The sequence below is a fragment of the Antrostomus carolinensis genome, unplaced genomic scaffold (assembly GCF_000700745.2).
Source record: "Antrostomus carolinensis isolate BGI_N321 unplaced genomic scaffold, ASM70074v2 scaffold13021, whole genome shotgun sequence".
Lineage (NCBI taxonomy): Eukaryota > Metazoa > Chordata > Aves > Caprimulgiformes > Caprimulgidae > Antrostomus > Antrostomus carolinensis.
The window spans coordinates 1-23,406 of record NW_010294873.1 but is presented as its reverse complement, the minus strand read 5'-3'; the positions used below and the strand labels follow the sequence as shown (position 1 = coordinate 23,406).

Sequence of the window (23,406 nt, the reverse complement as noted above, 5' to 3'; positions counted from 1 at the left end):
CCCCCCTGCCATAAGTAGAGGACACTAGAAGGGGACCCAAGAGGAGGACAAGAGGGATGGCCATAGTGGGAGGTAGTCGCTGGAAGAAAATGTGGCAGGGAAGTTGTTATCAATTGCTGGCAGCAGCAGCAGTGGGTGGAGCATGGGGTCAGGGCTTGTAGGGGTGGGGAAGAATAGGGCAACAGGTGAGATGGATGGGGGAGGAGGTGGGGACTTGGATGTGAGGTGCTTTGGAGGGCACAGAGAGATGGAAGGGACGTGGTGCCATCACTCTGAGGGGGAGATTTGTGGCAAAGTTTGACAGAAAGGTGAGAATGAGAGGGACAGGGGAGATTCAAGGAAGAAAGGCTGAGGGGCATGGGATTGGGAATTATAGGAGAGCTCTGGGACAGAAGGATTTGGGGAATTGGGGGTTCTGGTACTTATTTGTCTGGATGAGTTCCTGTGTAAGAAGTGTGGTCTCCAAGGGCAGGAGGGGATGGTGTGTGCACACTTGGGTGGTTTCAAACATGACACCCCTCCACTCTAATGTTAACAAGCGTTCTGGCTCTTGGCAGGCTTTCCCACAGCATCTTCTGCTTTGCTTTAATCTCAGTTAGAAGGTACACCGGTCTTCCTAATGTATTCATTCCCTACAAGGAAAAAAATCTGCGACGTGTTGATTGAGGCCATGCTGTGTGTGTGTGTGTGTGTGTTTACCACCTTTCTGCACCTTAACTCGTGCCTAGGTGAACACAGCAGATAAATGAGTGTTTGCTACAGGATCTCAGAGGAGCCAACTTTTGAGCACATTTGTAAATTAAAAATACCTTTAAAAATAAAGACATATTTCAAAGGAGCTGTTGAGGGCCTGGGTTTTCAATAGTCAGCGCTCATCCAAGATGCACTCGTATTGTGCTAGGGTACTTGCAGCAAAAGATATTTTGGATCAAAGAGACAATGTTCTGTACCAAGGAAACTTCAAAAGTAATTTTCCTGAAGAATGTTTGTTCAGGTGCAGAGGGTGGGAGAAGGGAATATTGTTTTAGGCAATTGGTGTTGGACATCAAAAGGTGAATTTCCCCATATACACCTAGTGTGGACTCAGTGTGTCAGTCAAGGTGTTGCTGGAAAGGAATATTCACAGCATTGACTACTAATGAAAGAGAAATTATCCTCATGAAGATGTGCCTTGGTCTGTGAAAGTTTGGCTTATCTGTATTCCTCCTATTTTTTTTAAAGAAGAAAAAACTGAATAATGGAGTGTATCAAAGTGAACAGTTTGACTATCTTAGTTTATTGTTCTGCTTTGCTTGAACTTAGTTGCTACTCAGTTAATCCATTGTATTTTGGGGAAATACGAGGCCAAGTTGTAGTTTGTGACATGCATTGTAGTTCAGCAGAACGTCTGGCAGAGCAGGAAAATCCTCTGCCTCTTGCAAAGTGGATAATAGCATGCAAATGTGTTGTATTTTATACAGGTTCTTTTTAAAAAGTATAAAATATGTAAGAATATTATGACTACAAAGAAACCTGCTTTGACTCACTTAGACAAATGTATGTAGTGGTATGGGCAGGAAATGGAGGGACAGAGAGCACATGTGGAACCATCTATCTAAATTAGCTGGATAGGGGCCAGGAAACTGGAACATGCAACATTTGCAATGATTAGTCAAAAATGAAATGATGGGTTTGTGTAAGGAGAATGATTCTTGTATTATCCTGGGACAGTGAGGTGGATCCTGCAGGAGACAGACGGTGTGTTTAAAGGTGGTGCATGTGGAACTGGAAGACAGGGGAGAGGTAAGTAGGTAGGAGGGAGGAACAATTTAAAACTGAGGGCTGTGCGCAGGAGGAAAGCAGCCTATATTTTTAGGTCTGAGGTTTGTTCTCCCATTTCATCTCTTGAAAGAAAGGTAGAAATAAATAGAGCACCGCTCTCTTCTCTAAAGCATAGAAAGAGACTCACAGAAATGTGATCCTTCGCAAGACTGTCAGAGGCAGCGCTCGAGTAAACAAGAGCTGCTGCTCTGTGCTGTGTAGACGTGCTGACAGATCTAAAAGGGATCGATGTGGGCATCTGATCCTTGCCGTCGTCAGGCAGTCTTTGGCACTGGGGCTTAGGGCTGCCTGCGTTTGTGTACCTGTGGGCATGTGTACATGACTAGCATAAAAACAGAAAAGCCACATGCATCCAAGACTCTGTATAATAAAGATGTCCAGCTTGTAATGCTTCCCTGGGATAGGCCCTTTGAGTTCAGACAAGCAAAGTTTGAATAATCAATTAGTAAATACTGAAAAGAATTTTCTACCTTTCCAAAAAGGTGGCAGTTTCTGTAAGAGCATGATGGTAGTGATGCTGGGAGTGGCAGTGTTTTCTCCACTTCCATTTGGAGTGGGATTTGAGCTAGATCATGACTACAAGTTCAGAAAAGGGATAACCTGGGGAGTTTTATTGTTGGATTTTCCACAAGCCATACACAAACTCTAACATGGATAGAGTTGGAGGCCTTCAGTGTTGTCTGCTTGACAGAGAAGATCCTGGCATAGATCTTCAACATCTAGATCCTGGGGCTTAAGGTCTGGTGGCACGATCTTGGCTGTGCCTGTACACCAAGGATTCCCCTCTGTGGTTGTTCCCAGTAAAACATGGTTAGGGTTTTCTTTCTTTGTGGGGGGAGAGGAAGAGGGTTTGACTTGAGAGCTGATGGGAGGGTGTAGAGGAGATTGCAATGGGAACTTAATGCTTCCTTCATCTTTACCCATTCTATTTTCACTTATTCACCTTAATCTGCCTCTTCATGGGATGGTGCCTTCAGTTTGAATTGCCATTTTAACTTATGTAGGATCTGAAGCCTAGACAGAATTAGGCCAAGAATTTATCTCAAATCAGGCAGTTCTAAAATCTGTTTGGAATAAGGGGTTAAAAAAACCCCAAACCCTTAAGGTGCAGTTTATACAAAAGTCTAGTGTTGTATCAGTTTAGTTTCATTGCTAGTCCTGTGTACAGCATCTGCTTTATGCTAATTTTTAGCCTGTTTTGTGTCTGGTTAGTTAAGTGAATTTGAAATACAAAATTAAACAGATATGTCACTTTTAGAGTAACAGTATTCTTGAAGAGTGCTGTATTCATTTAACTGTTGTCTGCTTTTAAAGTCTATGTAACTAACTTCAGCTGTAGCTGAGGTGCCAGGTATAACTTTGGCATTAAGTCTGTTTATCTCCTAATTGAAAACCTTTGGATTTTTTTTTTTTTAAAGGACCCTGAATAAAATAGTGGTGGTATCTGGGCTATTTTGTATGTCATGACATAAGAAAAGTATAAATGTGGCTGCATTTTAAAATAATTTTTATTTAGTTTCTTTTTATTTATGAAGAGGCAAAGTACACAGCAACTGCAGCTTTTCAAAATGTGAAATTTCTTTTGAAGGAAGAAACCTCCTTTAGCAGTCAGGATACTTTATTTTTGTTGTTAAATACAACACTACGTGACTATGCTGGTTTACCTTCTATTATCTTCAGCCCATCTCTGCTCTGTCTCACTGGTAGCATCAGGCTTAGAAATGAATGAGTGAGCTGTGCTGGAGGTACAGAGTTGGACCTACAGGTGGGAAGTGAATTTAGACTGTAAAAACCACTGCTGCATATTCTGCCTCGGGAAACCTCTGTCTGCAGCTTGGGAACTGTGAAAGTGCAGTACGGACCTAGGAAAGGTGGGAAGGAGTGTATTTTCGTATATTTTTGTATAGGGAAATTTTTGCCATTGTACATTCTGTTGTCTTTGGCTTTGGTGTCCAAAAAGAAGAAGCAGGAAAGCTAAGGAATGGCCAGCTGAGACTTTTAGGAAGGGCAGAGAGAACCCATACCTGCCATCGCCTGTGGGTGACAGGGAGAGACACACACAGCAGCTCTTTATTTTTGTAGTCGAGGTATGTGTGTGTGCATTGTCAATTGTCTGTGACAGCTGACGTTGGGGGGAGGGAGCTTTTTAGGGGAATTCAGAGATTTAGATCAGGGAATATTTATTTGCTTGAATCAGAATGCTTCATTTCCCATTAATACCAGGTGACTATCAGATAAAGCCAGTTTGAACGTGATTTTTGGACTGGAGTATCAGTGCAACTTTTGGTGGGTTTTTTTTGAGTTTCCCTACCTTCCCTAGCAGGGAACGTTTTGCTTAAGGATCAATTAGAAAACACAAGGGAATGTGAATAATGTGAATTATAAGGTTACTACTCTGACCACTTCGGTAGATATGTTGAATTTATAAAATCTACCTTTTTGACAATTCTTTTATGCTTTTCTATTTTTTTGATTCAACTAATCTTGAAAATTTTTTTTATTATTTGCGTAAGGGCACACGAAGTACTAAGCTAAGATCACAGAAAATAACTTTGTAAATACTTTCTTACTGTTCTGAAATCTAATTAAAAACCTACAAACTTGGTCATTCATCATTTTACTCTAGGAGTGTATTTCTTATGGAGACAGTCTAATATCCTGCAGTAACTTCATGGCATTACAAAAATAATTAATGGACCTTTTAAGGGCAGTGTGTGTTGCTACAGTGTGGAATAATACTTCAGTGTTGTAAGTGAATGGTGTGCTAGGAAACTAATCCCTCATGTATAGTAACAGGAAGTATGAATATTACTTACTAATAATAATATAAAACACCTTACCACACATGCCTTTTTCTGGGCATGTCTACTTTTTCGTAAACAACAGTGAATTTTAATTACAGAAAATTGGTGAGAAGCAAGGACAGTTTGTGTTTAATTAAGAAGATCTATTTATTTAAAAGCCTTCAGAAGTTGTAAAAGATGGAACTTAGCTGTATGTGAGGGATGAATGTTGTGCAATAATGCCCCTTCATTCCCCTTTCATAATAAATCTCCGCAGAGTATTCATCTAAAGGGCTGGATGCCAAAAAGAACAGGTTCGACTTGTCTGTGAGGATTTACACCACAGTAAAATGCACAACTGCTTTTGTAGAGGTCATTGTGAAGGTCACGGAGCCAGTACACGCTGCTGAATGAGAGCAAGCCTGTAACAATGGTGTGAGAGGTTGGACTGGGTGAAATCAATATTTAAAACCTCATATGAAATGTAGCAATAAGCTGGGATCGTTAAAACACATGACTTCAAAGCATGTGTGCTGTTTTGCAAGAAATGAATGGTCTCTCTTCCAGCAGCTTGCATCTTGTACTCTCCACTGAATGTAACTCCTAGGTCAAAATACAAGAGTTTGCTCGACTCTGATAATTCACACTGGAATAACTTAGGGTGTCTAATATATACACTCTTAAACCACTAACGATTGCCTCTCTATCCAGTTTAAAAAAAACCCCCATTTATATGGAAGTGGAGTTAATTACCTGAAATTTGGCACACCTTTTCTTAACAAAGTAGGTCTGAGTTTGACCATAGAGTCACTATGTCTTTAAATAAAAGATGATGATCATTTCAAATGGCAACCGTCCATCCGTGGGGTTTAGTGCAGAGATTAATTAGTAAACTTTGGAATGCGCTACAGCAAATGCAGCTGATTGGCAATAGCATGTGGAGCAGCAACTGGTGGAAAGCTAGTGCTGCTGAGCAGCAGAGGTATTTCCAAGACGACTTAAGAGTGCTGTGATGTGCTACGCTTCAAATGGCACTGTGCTGATTGCATCAAACCACTGGTTTTCTATTTATGCAGTTTAGTAAATGCACAGATTAAAGAAATCTGTTGGTTGTGCATTTGGAAAGAAAACAAGTTCTCTGTTACTGTTTTGATGTGATTAGGTGCACTTGATTAATAAACAATGCCGCCCCAAACACCAGTTTACAAAGGATTGTGGTTTGTCTGCATTGTGTTTTGCAATTTTTTTTTTTTACTAGGAAGAAAAATGTCAAGTGTACTGTCGAATGCTGAGATATGGTTTATTTGAACAAGCTACTGAAGTAAAAACAATTAATTCAATGACTGTTTCAGTAAGCTATTTATTAGAATTCAAGTCTACTTTTTAAAATTATACGGATTAGAGTATATGTGTTTGCATGGTTTATAATTGCTTACTGTCTTCCTTTTAAAGTTTTAAATACATGATTAGAGAAACTTGTAAACTTTCTCTATAAATTAGCTTTCTAAGGATGCTTGATCTATTTGGTATGAGTAATGGACCTCATTACATGTAGTCCCTAGTGGAACTGTGTTCTCAATTTGTGTAGGCCATGGAATTGGGGCCCAGATAATAAAATTAAGATGGTTTACGTAATAAATAACTACTCTTGAGAGATTACTTGGAAGCCTTATATACTTCTTAAAAATCTCTCTTAATATTATTGTATTAGTCTCTTGATGCCTACCTTCGGTTAGAGAGACATGGCCAAGCATCCATTTAAATCAGTAAAAAACCACACCAGTGTCAGTGGGTGTTTGCTTCAGAAATGGCCCATGCAGCTTGACTAGGCTGGTAAAATTAATCTTACTGTGCATATCATGAGCATTGAGCAGAAGTTTAGTGGGCTAATTAGTGGTATTGCTGAAACAGTCGTATTAAACATTTTCATCTGAAACCGGCAGAAGTGCTCGATCTCATAAGATATGGATCATCTTGGCTTTGACCCAGAAAACCCTCAAGCATGTGCTTTAAAATTAATCAAGGATGTATTCCTCTTGGCTCAGCTCTCAGCTTGGTTACTTCGTCCTCGTTGCGTTTCAGTCCCAAGGGCCCGTCGATCCATCGTGGCAGATCTGTGGACCAGGCAATAGCAGATGCTGGTATCTAATACCTGGTGGTGAGCTGCTCGACTTCTGAGCTGTTGGAACGGTCTGCGGAAGGACGAGGACCGGAGTCGTCAGGGTGCTGGTGTTTCTCTGGAGGCCTGTTTCTGCAGGTCTCTGCTTCCTGGGCCGTTGTGTTTGTTGCCATAGGTAATTGCAGTGAAGCGGATGGGCTCAGTTTACGCAATCAAGTTTAGGCTTGCTTGGCTTCCTTGGGCTGGACTTGCAAGCCACAATCCAGACAAAGTAATTGGTATGTGGCTGCTCCTTTGACTTTGCAAGGCTCTTTGTGTGCTTAAAGCTGGGTAGTTTTCTAAGCTGAATCAGTGTTGCTGAATCTGAGTCTAAGCCCTGAGTAAATGTATGATAAAATTTCCTGTTAGCAAATAGATTTGTTAGCTTGATGTGCCTTTAAATGAATCCTGAGTGTAAATGTGCACAGCACTGGGGCATTACAGCGTCTTGCAAAATGTTCACTGATAGTTTTTGTTAAAACCTGTTTAACTAATGGCCTTTGATTATTTGTGTGTGTGTATATATCTGTGTGTATGCATATATCCCAGAAACACCCATGCACGCAAAAAGCATCTCATTTAAAAACACAGTATTTAAGCAGTGCAATCAGCTCTCTAATTACTGAGACTTGGTTATTTTCTTAAAACACAATTTGCTGGGTGTATGTACAATAAGGGCATCCAAGTACATTACCAAGCATTATGAATAATTAAAAGCAAACTGTAGCCCTTTACAGAAACAAATGTAGGTGCGTTCAGTGATGCATTATCCTCGCTGGGCTGCTGTGATGCAGCTACTTATATGAATTACAGGGTCGCCTTTTAGTATTGGTCTAAATCTGAGATATGAAAGGTTAAACAAATCTGAATTTCCTTGACAGCAGCAAACAGTCACTGCAACTCCCTACTTTTCCTCATGCCCTGGAGCAGACCCGTGTAGCTGCTGGTGTAGCTGGGGGTTAGGTGATTTCATACACTGGGCTGCTCTTAGGCTCTGGCAGCCTTTTTTTACTTGTAGGTCTCTTAGATGCACCAGCTATCAATGCTCAGGCCTTCAGTGAATGTTTCAGCTGATGCAGCAGCCACTGTGAAAAGGAGATTGGGGAAAGAAAAGTCGATGCAGTGTTGTGTTTTAACTGTGACCCAAGATTAATGTGAAACTAAAGGAAAAAACATGGTTTTCTCACTCTGTTACCAGTTGATAAAAGTCTATGTTGAGAGCTGGGGCAAAGTTATTTAGGCTGCTGGTGATTTGAAGGGTTTGATTATTTGTTAAAGATTTTAGATATGGCCTTGCCATCTTTTGCCAAACATATAATTTTCCTGAGAGTTATACACCTTACCTTAATTTTCTTTTTCTTGTCAAATCTTGGACAGTTCAAAACCAAACCCAAGAAACCCAACCTGGATTATTAAGCCAAACCTGCTGTGAAAGCTTCTTGAACAGTTTGCCTTGGCACGATGAAATTAAAGTGATTATAGTCCAGCAATGGTGAGGGGGGAGAAATATGCCTCCAAACTGCCAGCACTTGAGGAAGGAAACACAAAAACGTGTTATTATTCATATGGACTCTAGAGTTTCTGATTTGCTCCCATTGACTTGAGTGATACGGTATCAGTTACTCCGATGCCTGTAGCGACGAGTTTGTGTTTCACGTAGCGAAGTGGAACAGCGATGCAGATGCACAGTAGCCCAGTGTTGCTGGATGGATGGCTTCCAGGTAGATGGAGACTTGGACTGGCCAGCCTAGGAGACAATTCTTTGTGTTCAGCCAAAAATCAGCTCTTGCTGGTGAGTCTAGAAGTGTGTGCGCGCGCGCTGAGTCAGTCTCTTGTATACCTGTATGATTGTACCACTGATTAGGCTCAAAAGGCTTGGCAAATCCTATTTGTGTGGGAAGCTCGAGTGCAAAAACTTGCCTAATTTACTTTATTTAAATCAATATAATCCTGCTTAAGGCCTTTTGGAAAGCACATCTAAGTGAACAGTGTTTTAAGTTAACACAGTGTCTTTCGTGCTCACAATAAAAGCTAGTTTCATTTGAAAAGGGTGTGCTTACGGTTACCTTATACAAACTTTTGCCATATTAAACGTGGAAGAACTCAATTCTCCTGCATGCACACATTGGCTTTTGTGAAATTTGTACTTAGAAGATTTAATATCTTCAAGTTTGCTTTATGATCAGCAATTCTTTGAACTCGCAAACAAGAAAGTGTGGATAACTTCAAATATCTATTTGAAGTCTGATTCTAAGGAATGCTTATGTTGGTTTTGACCTTATAATGTGAAGTTTGATCTCTGTCTCAAAACTGCAGTATTCTAGCGGAAATGTAAATACAGTCTGAACTTTTTTTAGGTATCCAAAATACACTCTGTCTCTTAGAGACAGGGACTTTATTCCAAAGATCCTGGATATTCAAACCATGAAAATGTATGTCTGTTCACAAAGGCCCTGATTCAGCAGCTGATCTCTAATCAGCAAAGCTCACTTGCATGTGCTTTCGTTCAGGAGACACCAATCTGTGGTGGTTTGGACTTGGATATAACATTTTTGGTAATTGTGAAGCTTCATAGAATAGAGAAGGGCTAAGGGTGGAAGCTGACTGAGATGATTTAGAGTTTTCTATAAGCCCATAAAGCTGCAAGTTGTCTTGTTGTGTTTGGTTTTGAAAAAGCACTTATTAACTACTTTGACATCTCACTTTTATTCTTGAACATCTGCTTTAGATTGTTTGCCATAAAAGTGTAAGAATTAATCTTGCCCTCGTTTTTGTTATTGCTACCAGAAACCAAGCTATTTTTATTACTTCTTGTATAGTGATTTGGACCCTGAACTATTTTCAGAGTTAAGGAGAAAATGAGTTTTTTCTTTTTCTCCCCTCTCTCACATTCCCCACAAGCTCACAGGTGAAGTTAATTAAATTATAGTTTTTAAGAGCACAAAGATGTTAGATATGGCTTGTTAAACTGTATAATAAGCTCTACTTTGCTTTATTTGGACCAATATTATGAGTTTTAAGGGAATTCAAATGATCAGCTCATTTTGGTTTGTTTCTCAGAGCAGCAGCTGCTCTGAGCCAGGGTAAGACATTTGCATCATCTGTGGAGAGCTTAGTACATATTTTACTGTATGGAAATAATATATGAAAGTCAAAGAAATTAGAACTTTCCTATGTTTAGTCCTTTGATTAACAAATGTTCTTAATGCTTGTTCTTGGGGCTTCCTTTTTCTTGGTTTACAGCTTGTTTGTGTTGATTCCCAAGAAGCAGTAAGTAGCTATGGAATATGATGTCAGTCCTTATCTTCAGCACGCTGCATTTGAGTGATTCTTTCCCTGTGTCGTGTATTATTAAATTTCAGGGCATTCTGCTGATGTGGGTTCATCCAGTACTTATGTCAGAGCATATAGTAGTCTTCCTTTCTACAATGGGAGTGTTGTTTTTAAGGCAAAACTGTCTTGTTTTAAGCCTGTAGCAGGAAATACTCTGGCAGCCTCTCTGACTTGCTCCAAATCTGATGTTTGTGCTGCAGTTGCTTTCACAGCAGTCTCCTCTTTCAGAATCTGTGGCGACACTTGCTTTTTCTTTTTTTTTAAATATGAATACAAGTGTTTTAGCAAAATGTTTCACAAAGGAGCCAGTGAACAAGATAAAACAAATGAGGCATCTCTTTATTTTATAAATAGATAAATAGAATATTTCTGGGACTAAGTGAATTTACCGTGTGATTGTATTGGTGTTTTGCTGACAGATTTTATTTTCTCTAAGTAAGATTGTAGATTTTTTCTTTTTTCATAGCAGGAACCATTCCTTTTTGTACTAAGGATGCCTTCGATGTTTCTGGTTGTTGTGCTTCAAGGAGCTACAAAACCATAGCCACTGAAACCAGGGTAATGCAGTCAGCCATCGTAGTTCTTGAGTATGTGGAGGGACTCAATGCTCTTGGGATCAGTCAGGGCTTACAAATAGACTTTCTGATCCTGTGAAGTTCTGTGAATCCTGTCCAAAGTGCTGCTAAAATTCAGGTGCTTTTGAACGCTACTGTGAATGCTGTCGTGTGTGTGTGGGGGGGGTTTAAGTAATAGTTAGATATAGCTGTTTAAAACATAGATGGAAACTTGCATGGAAAGATGAAGAACTTCTCCAGAAGGACAAAAGAGTATGTTTTCTGCAGATTAAAAATACAGTTGCTTCTGCCCCAGGGAGTTTTTTTGTTTATTTTGACAAAATTAACATGCGTTTTCAAAGCAGCGCCGTGAACCGTGTGTTACGTTTGCAGTGTGTCTCTTCCTGTCCCCAGAATAATTGGCTGATGGCTACTTGCATGCCCTGCATGCAAATGAGGAAGAAAGCCTAGAAATAAACTACCTTCCACTTTGTTAAAAGCAGTAATTTGTTAAGTAAGTTAGTATCTTGCTAACACTTTTCAGTTTTATTTTAAAATTTGTCCACAAATATTGTGAAGGCTGATGCCTGATGATGCTTTTCTTTATTTTTCTACTTTAAAGTTCAGTTTTTCTAAATCCCTCCTTTTTATCTTTTTGTCTGTTTCTAATAATTCACTCTGATGTTCTCTCTTCCTGTTTTTCCTATTCTATTCATGCTTTTCCTTTCATCTGCCTTTATTATCCTTTTCTTCATATTTTATTCCTTTTTTTGTCCCCACTGCTATAAAAACTTCCCTGCTTTCTTTTGCCAGACAGTTATCAACCGTTAGCAGTCCCTCCTTAAAAATCTAGCTATTCAAGGAATCTCACTTTATTTCTTCTCTTTATCAGGCAGACACAGGCCATGCTGAATGTGGTGTTCTGCATCTATCAACATTTATCTGGGTCTAGGCTTCAGTAAAACGGGGAATATGTCTCTGATTTTCACACATACCCATGTACACAGAGTTTCTTGACTGAGGTCAGCTTTCGGTTTGGTTTTGTTATTTTAAGCAGTCTTTTTTTTTTTTTTTTTTTTTTAAATCATCCATCAAACTACATTCCTTAAAAACGATACTGTATAGCTGTGGCTATTTGGATGTGGGGGGAGCTGCTTTAGACGATCCCAGGAAAGAGCAGATAGTACAGTACAGCAATGTCTGCTTCTTCATGAGCTTCTCTTCTACTAATAAAGTAGCTGATTTTTGTAGCTTCTCCTGTTCTCCAGGAAATCCTAAATAATTTTCTTGCATAATGGAGGGATCGTATCAACGTAACACTCAGCTTTACTGCAGCAAAATAAGAAAACCAGTAGATTCAGCTGTACCAAAACTCAAACATTTGCTGCTGGTCTGTGAGCAACACACAGGTATTGCTGTGCTCTGACCTCCATCGGTGTGTCTGTCCCTTGCTTTATGTTACACGGCATGATACACAAAGTGGTATTTGTCAAATTGATTTCTATTTCACATCCCTTGAAAAATTAGACCCTTAATGTGGGTACTTAAAACAATATTATATTAAAGCCTTTAATCCTGTAATTAGACTGGCTACTGCAGAACTTGTGCTTTGTTGATAGCCAGATCGAAATGATCAAGGCTCCAGAAGTCTGATGGTAGAGATACAACAAAAGTTTGCTTAATTCTGCTTCATGTTGTATTACTAACATAGCACACTGGGAACTGGCATAACAAACTGAACTGAACATTAACTTTGAGTCACTGGTAGTGATAGTTTGTCTCTGGAAAATGGAAAGAACTTGTGGTTGTGCCCTGAGATGGGTCATGTCGAACCCAGTGAAAACCAAGGTATGAAAAAGAATGTGTGAGCTGATAGCGAGGTTTGCAAATGCAGTTGGCATTCCCAGGATTTCCAGATACCACAGCAGCCAACTCATGGCACAGCTCTTCAGTCTAGCTGAAAGTGCCCAAATAGGTACCACGTGCAGGGGGGAGATCCTGGGAACCAGAGCAAAAGGTGCAGAAGCAGCTGAACTTCTGCATAGAGCACAGTGGATTGCAGACAAGCGAGTAAGCGCTTAGGAGCCGAGACCTAGTTGGGAGCAAGATTGAGAAACAAGTGCTGAATACCAGGAGGGTGACCTGTGGGTTTATTAGTTACATGAAAATGCTGTTGTGGTTTAATCCTTTGTTTCAAAAAACAATGCTGTCTTGTGTACCGGGCTGTCCTTTGAACAGTGCCGGAGATTTTGAGGAAAACTCGTCAGTTCCTGCCAGAACTCTGGAGTCTCTGAAAACGAGTGAGTGACTCGTTGCAGCAAACATCCAGACTGTCCCCTGAATCCGAACGGGGCTCCAGTAGCCAGCGCTGGAGAGGACGGTACCAAACGGGCACTGTGATCCATCGATGTGAAGAAGGCACCAGGCTTTTCTGTGAAGAGAGTAGTCACTAAATCCTGGTACTGGCGCTGACCCAGAAGATTTGTATCTTGGCGTGTTAGCTGGACACAGCCTTTCTTCTGAGAGATTAGAGAAATATGGCTTTTTGGCAGGAGCTTAAAGACGAGTCTGATCAGGTAATTATGTGTGTCAGAAAGTTGTGAAGGAAAATTTTGAAGGCCAGGAGAACTGATGTGTGATTGAGCCCAGGTCACTCTGTGGTTAATTTCACAGGTACCTGTTTGCATGTAGCTAATCGCATAAATCACATATGTGACCATTTCTGTTAATAGCTGAGTTCTTGCTGTGTTTCTGCAATTTTTAAAGAAGGCACATCTTTTAAACCTGTTGTGGCATTCAAAAATCAAATTTGATTGCTGGGGAGGGGAGATCTAAATTTAGTCAGGTTGCTACTAGGCCTCTGAAATCATCTACCCCAGAGAGAAGAGAGGGTGTGAAACTTATCTATCTTGTCCTGCCACGTGTGGTCAGATTCTGGTTTTGAGATCAGCTGGAAAACTTGGGTTGATTTTGGTGGTTTCTGTGTCAGATCATTTGTACTCTTTCTGTCTTGCTACTGGGATATCCCCATAGCACTTTTCACAATTGAGTAAAGAAGTGAGATTTATTGTTGGTTTTCAAGAGCAGAAGAAAAGTAGTTGGTTTCAGATATTGAAGTCTTTGGAAAAGCCTCATTGGCGTAGGAATTTTAGGCCAAGAAATGGAATTATGCATTTTAGTTTGACATTTTTCATGTTTATTTTAAAAAGTTGTGGAAGACAGGGAGGGTAAAGGTTAAAATAATATTAACTGAGCCCTCCAAATCTATCAGTTTCATTCTCCTTTTCCTAAGTATTCCTGTAGTTAAAGTAAGTAGTTAATCAGAATTAGAAAGGCATATTAGCATTGCTGACATGGATTTATCAATAGTGAATTGGGAGGGTGGGAACTGAAAAAAAACCCAACAAACCCAAACCCCAGCTTTTGGCTCAGACTGCATTGCCTAAGATATTTGCATTAACATTGTTCTGTAAGAAATTCTATTAACATGAAATGTTTCCAAAACCAGAATTCTGTTGTGAGCTTAACAGTAGAATAGTTTCCTAAGACTGCTTATACTGAAAATGTAAAGGAATTTATAGTATTAACATTCACTTGGAAGCATTTGGATAATGACACACTGAAATGACAGTGTATCAGAAAGGGTCTTTGTTAACCTTTCCATCGTGCTGCGCACAGCTGAGGCGATGCTCAGGGTGTGTTTTAGCAGTGTCATGCCCTGGCATCTCACAGTGCTCGGTTTCTTTTCGTCTAGCTGTGCCCTCCTTACGCCGGGCTGGGGAAGGCGATGGTGAAAAGAGTTAAATAAAAATAATGTTGCTGCAAAGTGACTAAATAAGATGTCACACATAAATATGAATATTTCTGTGATCTGATGTGTGCTGTGTTCTGGTAGTGTGGTGATAACAGACCTGAGTAAGTTCCCAAGCAAAGAGAAATTAAAAAAGCAAAAAGATTGGCTCCATCATCTAGTACAGAAACATGCTTTGTCTGGACAAGTTTTACTGACCCCAGTCTCTGGCTTCTGTCTCTTGCCTGGGGATGTTTTTGTGGCATAGCTGTTCCTTCTCTTTCCCCTACTAGTACATTTTTGGTGTCAGTCTCCTTTCTACTCCTTCTTGGCACTTCAGAGATTTCTGAGAAGACTGGGAGTTGTTATTTCTTTTTGCTGCTGAGGGAGGGAGGTGAAGGAAGGCAATGTCATTTTGGAGACAGGGAAAGGAAGAGACAACAGGACGGAAGAAGTGTGAACACTGCACTTTGAGCTGATATTTCTGGACTCTCTGTGCTAAAATAACCTCTTTCTGCTAGCAGGCAAATACTGATATACCTGGCATTTGCCAAGAGTCCCCCCCCCAAACCCCTGTGTGAAAGGTACATTATAATTTTGATGTTCTAATAGCTGTGACTTTTCCTAAAAGGACATAGTTTTTGTTTAAAATTAACTCCTTGTCATTGCAAGGACAGCTCTTCTCTGTATATAATCCACAGCTTTTTTTTTTTCCCCCCTTCATGCCATGTTGTATCACAGCCTGAAACAAAAATTGGCTACTGCTTTTGTTTCTTATTATTTAAACTGAGAGATGTCTCTAACAGTATATCTAGGATAGTGAAAAGTAAATCAGCCAGTCTGTTTTATTTGTAATGCAAAGGCATTATTTAAACCCCTCTCCCAATTTAATGTCTCATCTAAAACCATACGGTACATGAATGGAAAGTCAGTTCCTCACAAATCCATTGCTGTGCAGTCTTTTACATAAACAAAGTCACAAGGATAAGCAAATGCCTTCCTTCTAATTAGCAGTGTGTTTTGTGGTTCCATACATTCCAAAATGTAATAGACAGCTACGGTGCCTAAAATAATCCCTGAGAAAAAACTTGTATGCCTGGAAGATAGGGGTGGGAGGGAGGGGAGGCAGGAAAATCTGTTGTCTGTGTTCTTGGAAGCCTTTTCTATCTCCATTTGGATACTGTCAGCTTCTTTTACACAAACATTACAACATCCAAGGGGAATTAGAAATACTTACCCATGACCACAACGTCAGATCTTAGGTTTGTCAGGAGAGAGCAATGCAAAAGCAGGATCTTGGACCCACTGCTTTCATTTTGGTTTTAGCATGCTGATAAATGCCTCCTGATGCTGGAAAGAGGTAAGGCTGGTTGTCTAGGTGGAATACAGGAAATTTAAAAATCTTACCTCATAGATGTGAAATGGTTTTTGGATCTGTAAAAGTGCTGTGTAAGTCCTAAGTAACAGTTAGTGTCTCTTGTGATGTCTCTGAAGTTACACAAAAGCTTCTCTTTTATACCAGTCTTTTATGAACTGGCTAGGGACCACTCAGGACGGAGAGATAAAACTGAGATGCTACTGGTCAAATGGCTTTTAACTGAGATAATATCGCTCAGATTGAGCCTTTTAACATCAACAAAATTTTTTGTAAATGCACCTTATTCCAACATCAGTGGAAACAGGAAAGGCAACATTTGTCACTGGTAAGTTGTCATGGGTTTCCATCCCAGCCTTTTTTGCACCGCTCTGTGCCATACCCGGTGTTGTGACCACGCTGTAACCTGCACAGGGCTACACAAGCTGGAAGCCCCTGTGCTCAGGAGCCTGCATGGCCACACCTCTCTAACTACATTGCGAGGAGTTGGCAGTGTAGGTACAGCCTGTTCATATCCAAAACATCTACAGAGCTAATGGGGTTGCAGGGCTTGACCAGGTTTCAGCCTCTTTTAGGTGGGCGTGTGTGTTGTGACTCTTATGCTTCCATCTAACCCTTTCCCAAATCAGGGCAGACTAAAATCCAGTTGTAGGAAAAAGCCTTTACAAGGCTGGGCAGCTACGGGCAGGAACAACAGCCAGTCATGGTTTGTTCCCCCCCCGTTGCTAAGAGGAATGTAATCTATGTTGCCAAGCCCATCAGCTAACATTGTGATTTTGGGAAACAAAACCAAATGAGCTGTGTCATACAACTGCACCATCTCCTTGAGGTGCAGATCTGCTGGCTGGACACAAACCAGTGCAGTCGTTTTGCCGTGCAAAATTACGTACTGGTCCCTAACACTTGCACGTTGGCCCTCTATGCAGGTGAGGAAGGTGTAGGAGAGGCCAGTGCTTTGAAACTGATCTTGATGAACCAGAAATGAGCTGTCAATATTTAATGGTGGAGATAATTGACTGTTGGACTAGTCAATTGACTAGTAATTGACTAGTGCCCCCAGGCACTTACCTAGGGGATGTGCCTGGACCTTTATAATCTGAAACCTTTAAGTCTAGATTGGATGCCCTTCAAAAGAAGGTGCTTTGACTGAACTGCCAGTCCATGGGCTTTGTACAGGAACACAAAATATCCTGGTCTGCGCAGGACAGGAGATGAGCTCAAGGATGGACAGTTTCTATATGCTGCTTCTCTTCCCATGTTCTGCTTCTGCTTTCTGGGCCACCACAGCGTGTTGTTTTCACAATACTGTGCTTCACAGAAAGGTCCTGGCTTGGCTTGGTGGGTTCTCCATGACACAGACACCACTGCCCACCATCCAGTTTGTGCTGACCAGTCAGTCTCCCCACCGTTCATAGGCAGATCCCTTGCAGTTACTGGTTGACCATCCGAAAGTAAATGACCATCATGATTCCTTCTGACCCCTGGCACCTTGGGAACCGCACAGAGAGAGGGGAAGACAAATGAAACATTTTCATCCTGTCCTCCCAGGAGTCCCCAGACAGAGGTGGGCATCTGTAGCAGCATAAATGGTGGTGGGGAAAGAGGCTTGTGATGAGCCTGGTCTATTTGTTGGGAGCCTTCCTGTGTCTCTTGGCCAACGTTGGCAGAATTCACTTGTTAAAAAAGTGTTAGGAATGCACCAGTGGCAACTCTGCTAACAGCGAGCAGCTGTTCTGGTGATGCCCTCCAGAGTTGTGGCTCCTGCAATCTGAGCTGCTCCTTTTTTCCACACACAAGTAATTTCCCAAAATATTTATCATGGTTTTGATCTTTGCCTGAAACTGAATTTTCTTTTCTATGACTGGAATAAAATTCCAGCTCTGGATTTGGAAAGACTGAGGCTTTTCACTCACCAGGTGTACATGTGTAAAATGTTGACATCTCTTTTTTTGCTTAGAGACAAAGATATTGTTAAAAATTTAAATCTCAAAGTCTTATTTAAACATTAATTTCTTACAGTGAGTGTAACACGCCCACATGAACGTTGTTACCAAACATAATATTTTCATAAACTTGAATAGATTGTAAATTGACAACTTCTAGCAATATAAAAAGACCTTGCCTTTGTATCATAATATATCATGAAATGGGATTAACCTTTTTTTTTTTTTGAATGTGTGATTGCCTGCTTTTAATGTCGCAGCACTAGTTTGTGGCACAGAAATAACAGTATGCTAACTGTGACAGTGGAGTGGCTCATGCCTGACTTGAGAACTTTCTTCAGCAGGTTTTGCCTTCAGGACACTGTCACCGCAGCGTTGGGTGATAGCAGCGGCCCTGCCAGGCTCCTGGGCAGCGCAGAAAAAGGCCAGAACTATCTGTTCTCATCACACACACAGAGCTGTTCCAGTGGAAAACTCGAGCTGCTGATATTTCCATAGAGATCAGCCTAGATCCATGATAGGACTTCTCAAGGACTTATGTCTTCAATTTTTTTAGCTATTTTCTGCAACTCTAAACAAAAATATCCATGTTCCAAATTCGGAAAGGTCGCTGTCCTCAACCACAAATTTAATTAACAGCTTTCCCTTTCTACTGACTTTTTTTTTTGTCTCTTCAGTTAATTTTAACCCAGTGTCCCACGTTAGGAGCTTTTAGTTTCCACTTGAGCGAGTAGATACTTACATGAGCGGCCCCAGGGAAGTGAAGCTCAGTAAGTGATCACCAGTGGGAGCCAGGCTTCTACGCAGCATTACACCGTGGAAAGCTTCCGATCTCCTGTTGCAGACAAAATGTCTACAAAAACAATACTGCTACTTTCCTAAATTCCTGCGTTTTGCAGATGTGAAGCTCAGTTTCTGCAGGGGAAGCTGGGCTGTTTTGGGGGAGCTCATAGGGCTCTGTCTTTTTGCTGCTGCTGCTAATTTTTGTGAGCACCGTAGAATAGAGTAGAAAATTGAAACTGTGTGAAAGATCAACAAATCAGTGTAGAATGTCACGCAGCAACATCTGTTAACTTTGGCTCTATCTCATATCCTCCTGACCCCTCCTTTCCAGCCACAAGTCTCCTGTTTTGTGAGAGCTCAGAGTGACAGGGACTTGGAGCGGGGAGAAAAATGTCTAGCTGTTTCTCAGTGGTCTGAAGGGCTTGCAAAAGTACCATCTGGAATGAAAGTTTTATGTTTGTGTGTTTCTGTATTTTTAGTTATGAAACAAATGGGAATTTGCTGAATGAATTAATTGTATTGCGCTGTAAAATTCTGTCTTGAGAGCCATTATATATGGGAGCTTACAAAGCCTGCGGAGAGAAATGAAAGCGGCTTCCCTTTCTAATTAGGGCTTTCAGGAAATCATTGATTACAGAATCAAATAGGGTTGCTCAGAGACATTTGTTTGATATTACTTCTGATAATCGAAATTTTTACCTAATAATAATTTTATTAGTGACACTGGAAGCAGCTGCACTCTCTAACAGTAAGCCTGCCTTCAATAAAACTTTCCTCCTTCCTTCCTACCTTGTCCAAACAGTTATAGCTAATGAAACATTACTTCCAAAATGTAGATCCCAGTAAAAAAATTAAATCATGAAGAAATGAGTGATATAATAGATAGCATGTTTTTAATGGAATGGTCCTTGTCTGGACCAGGTTAATGGTATCAGCTTGTTCTTGCATTGCATTTCAGAAAAATCAAAACAAAACCTTGACCTGATATGTAGAAATATTTTACGTTATTTATTTCTTTCTTTTAAAACAGGGTCAGCATATTTCATTAGCTCCCATTCAAAAACTAGATGAAGCTTTGTATGAGTATCAGCCTCTGCAAGTGGAGACATATGGACCACAAGTTCCAGAGCTGGAAATGCTGGGAAGGCTGGGGTAAGTAACACAGCAAGTTTTAATTACCATTTCATGGCATTATAACTGAGACTTTTACCATCTTCAGTTTGCCAGCATGCAGATTTTATTTATTTATTTTTTTTTTAAGGACCTTAACGAAATATTAGACTTCCTGCCCAACCAACATTTTGTTTGGGTGGATAAGCTGAATTTTTTGGTCCTGTAGCCTTTATAGATCTATTGAGAGCTGGACTGGATTGCATTAGTGTTTTTAAGGTTGTCCTTGGCAGTCATAGTGAAGTAGCTGTTCATTTTCAGTTGCACGGTATTAAAAAATAAATAAATAAAAATCTGGGGCTTAATTTACCCAGCTGTAAGCCAGTAAAAATATTAAAGTTGGGCTGTTTGCCATGGAAAAGGGTAGATTTACTTGTCGACTGCTGTCTACAGTCAAACTGCGTTTGTGAGAAATGAAGCACAAAGCTTCACTTTGTCAAAAAATATAATACAGGGCTGATCCAGCAGCTTGGCAGCATCATGGTGTGCAGCCATGGTCAGAAGGGGTACAGCAAACCCAGGGTAGTGGAGGCTGGGAAGTCCAAAGGTGACGTGTCTGCTCTCTGGTGATGTGTTTGTAGCTGAAACGTCACCTGGAAGTGTGCAGCTACCGGGATAGTGAGTGTCACCCAACTCGTCATGGCCTAACTTTCAAGGTCACCAGCACTTCTAGTGGCTGGACAGTTATATGGCAGAATGAAAGTGCAGGCTGTCGAGGCAAGAAAGAGTTTAAAAAATCATAGAATCATAGAATGGTTAGGATTGGAAGGGACCTTAAAGATCATCTAGTTTATTTCTGACTGTGCAATATGGGAAGACTGAAGCCACAAAGTACTGAGCAAAGTTGAGACATTTTAGTGTGCAGTTTCAGAGACCACTGAAATCCAAACAGAAATCCCATTTAATTCACTGGCACAGGAAAAATTGTATCTCATCCAGAAAATGATAGAGGCAGATAGACTCTTTTGAGGAAATAAGCAACCTACCGGTGCTTCAGAAAATTCAAGCCTGTCTGGAACTGGGGTTGTCTCCATTTTTGTTGTTTCTGTGTCCTCCTGATGCCTGTAAATTTTATTACCTGATATCAAGCTTCTGAGACCAAATACTAATTAGCAGTTTAAACTTGGGCAGAGCCAGATTCAGCCTTCACCACCTGTTTGGATGGAGCACAGCTGTGAGGGACCTCCAGTGCGAGGGGAGCTCTGAGGCCCCCTCAGCCCTAAGCCTCATCACAAATGAAAACACTTGGGGTGGGGAAAAAGATGATTTGTGTAGGGAGGATGCCCAGTCCCTTCGCCTGGTTCCCTGTAAGGTGAGTGCTGGTGTCCAGATCTGACAGGAGCCCTGTGCTATCCACGTCCATCCCATCTAACTGCCTGTGACACTGGTTTGAAGGCAACTCAACACCTTGCCAAAGAAAATCCTTCAGACACTGCAGTTGCATTGCAGTGTCTGCATGTGAGTATATTTGGAGCAGGGTTTGCAAACGACGGTCACAGACTTTTCTTGGAGATGCTTTGAGACACACGTGCTATTTTTTTTTGACACATGTGCTCATTCCTCTGAGCACAGACAGCCAGGGTTGTTGAGCTTGGCTCTGGAGGTGATGAAAGAGTTAAGAGCAGCAGGGGTGCTGGGTGGCTGTGGTAGCAAGGGGAGGTGTGTGGGTGGGTTGGTGGTGCCCACCAGAAGAGTTCTTCTGAGTCCTGAGGCTGTTCACAATTCCAAAACAAATATCTCCATGCTGTGGGTTCCTAGCCGGTACAACTCTAACCCTATTCCATGGGGTGTCTGAAATACCTTAAACCATGCAAGGCTGTTGGTTTATATATTTGTGTTTCTGTGTTTATATGAACTCATGCGCATTTCCTGTTGATGATGAATGCTTAACTAATGTGCCTCGGCTTCTGCTTTGGGGTTTTTCAGGCAGCTGCATACAGCTGCCTGGGCGAGGCAGAAGGGTTGGGCACAATGTTACCCACTCCTGATAAAGGTTTTTCTTAATTTTTTCTTAATTTGGACTCATATAAGGACAGGTTAAATCTAAAATTATTTAATTTTATTTGTTTCTCCATCTTTTCATGTTCTTAATAATTTTACAGGTTGCAGTCTGGCTATTTATTGCTACTAAATAGTTGCCTTAAAGTGCAGGCTGTTACCTTCTGTGTTTCTGGAGTCAGAGTCATTGCAAAGACAATGCCAACGTGAAGACTATGGATTTTCATAGTGTAATTTACTGACTTTTTCTTTTTTTTTGGTACAGTTTATTATCTTCAAAACGGTTAGTAAAATGGGCTTTTTGAATATTCAGATCTTAATCTCTTGCTTTCTGCAAGACTCACTTCAGGTTTTGCCATCAGTGTTCCTATGTCTTTCTTGGTAAACTGTTATAAGGAAGGAGACAGCTGTCAAGAAAGTTTCCAGCAAAGAGCAGGAAAAAGGATGACTCCTCAAGGGATCATGTAGAACATTTGTTAGGGATTTTTTATAATTAAAAAAAATAAAAGCTTTTTATTTGCTCATTAGGCTTTACAAAAAACTTTGTGTGCAGTCCAATAAACTTGATTCTGCATCCTCCCACTGCTGTTCTGTATGGATTTTGCATGTTTTGCAAAAAAGGCAATTTATGTTCCAACTGTTTTTAGAAATTTGTTTTCAGTTTCTCTTGGGACTGTAAATTTTCTTTCTGTATACTGCAGAAAAGCATTACAATCCTTATGATGCATTTTTTGCTGTTGTTAGAAGTCTGGAAATAAGAAAGAAATTGATATCCCCCCCAAAACAAATGACTGGTATGATGTGTAGGGGTTTGTGTCCTTCAGGGAGGCTCCCCATTTATTTTTTTTTTTTTAATGGGGGAAGATTTTTCTGGAAGTAATGAAATATAGGCAATAATCCTGAATTACATGGCTTTCTGTGAGCAACCTGCATTGCACTAACTTATAGAAAGTATTTAACCTTCTGGCAGGGGGAGTGAAGCGCTCTCAGAGCCAGCCTGATAGAGGTTCCTGTGACTACATGTCTGTGGGGTTCCTGCAAGGAAGTCTCTGTGGCTGATGGTCCCATGAGTACACACTGAATGTGCCAGGTTGGTGACGGTTTGATCTGGGTGGCAAAGATCACTTTGGGTGGTCAGCCTGTGAGGCCAGATCATGTCTGTCTCAGCTGTCAAATGGAAACATGACTTGAAAGGAAGAAGGGGAGAAGACATGTATGAGAGCATCTCCCAGACCTATCATCCTGTCCTTGGAGAATAGTGGGGTCTCGGATCTCTGTAACATACCTGTCCTGGAGGCAGCTGCCTTGTCCCTCTGTGAAGATTAGTAGTCCTGGGTCTGTGTGACTTGGTCACTACTCTAAATTACTGAGGTGTTCAGTGAGGTGTACTGTGAAATTATTGGTTTCTGGTTGGAGTTGAAGGCAACCTGCTGATTGGAGTCACATTTAGAGAGCCCCATCTTATCAAAGGCCCTACTGGCACTTCTGGTGTCACCAGAAATGGTTAGGTTAATGTAGTTTGACTAAAGAGGGGAGTGTCATCTTTTGATTCAAATTGGTCCAAATGTGTTGAACTGCCACAGTCATTGCAATGCTGTGCGACCTACCGGGGCTCTCGGGGAGCAGGGGTGTGTGGTTGAGAGAGAGAGAGAGGGAGTGTGAGTGCCTGGATGCTCCTTCCTGGGAGTGTTGAAGGCC

The 23,406-nt window shown here is 41.0% G+C and overlaps 1 protein-coding gene across 1 annotated transcript in view; it reads left to right on the top strand.

The window, feature by feature from the left end:
• LOC104517492 (MNAT1 component of CDK activating kinase) overlaps positions 1-21,022 on the top strand; it is a gene marked incomplete at both ends in the record, with an annotated part of 51,934 nt that extends 30,912 nt beyond the window's left edge. The window contains 3 exon segments of the mRNA XM_010177788.2: positions 19,571-19,692; positions 20,842-20,938; positions 20,940-21,022. Of these exon segments, the coding sequence (XP_010176090.2) occupies positions 19,571-19,692; positions 20,842-20,938; positions 20,940-21,022 (302 nt within the window).
• Between the last annotated feature and the right edge of the window lie 2,384 nt (positions 21,023-23,406).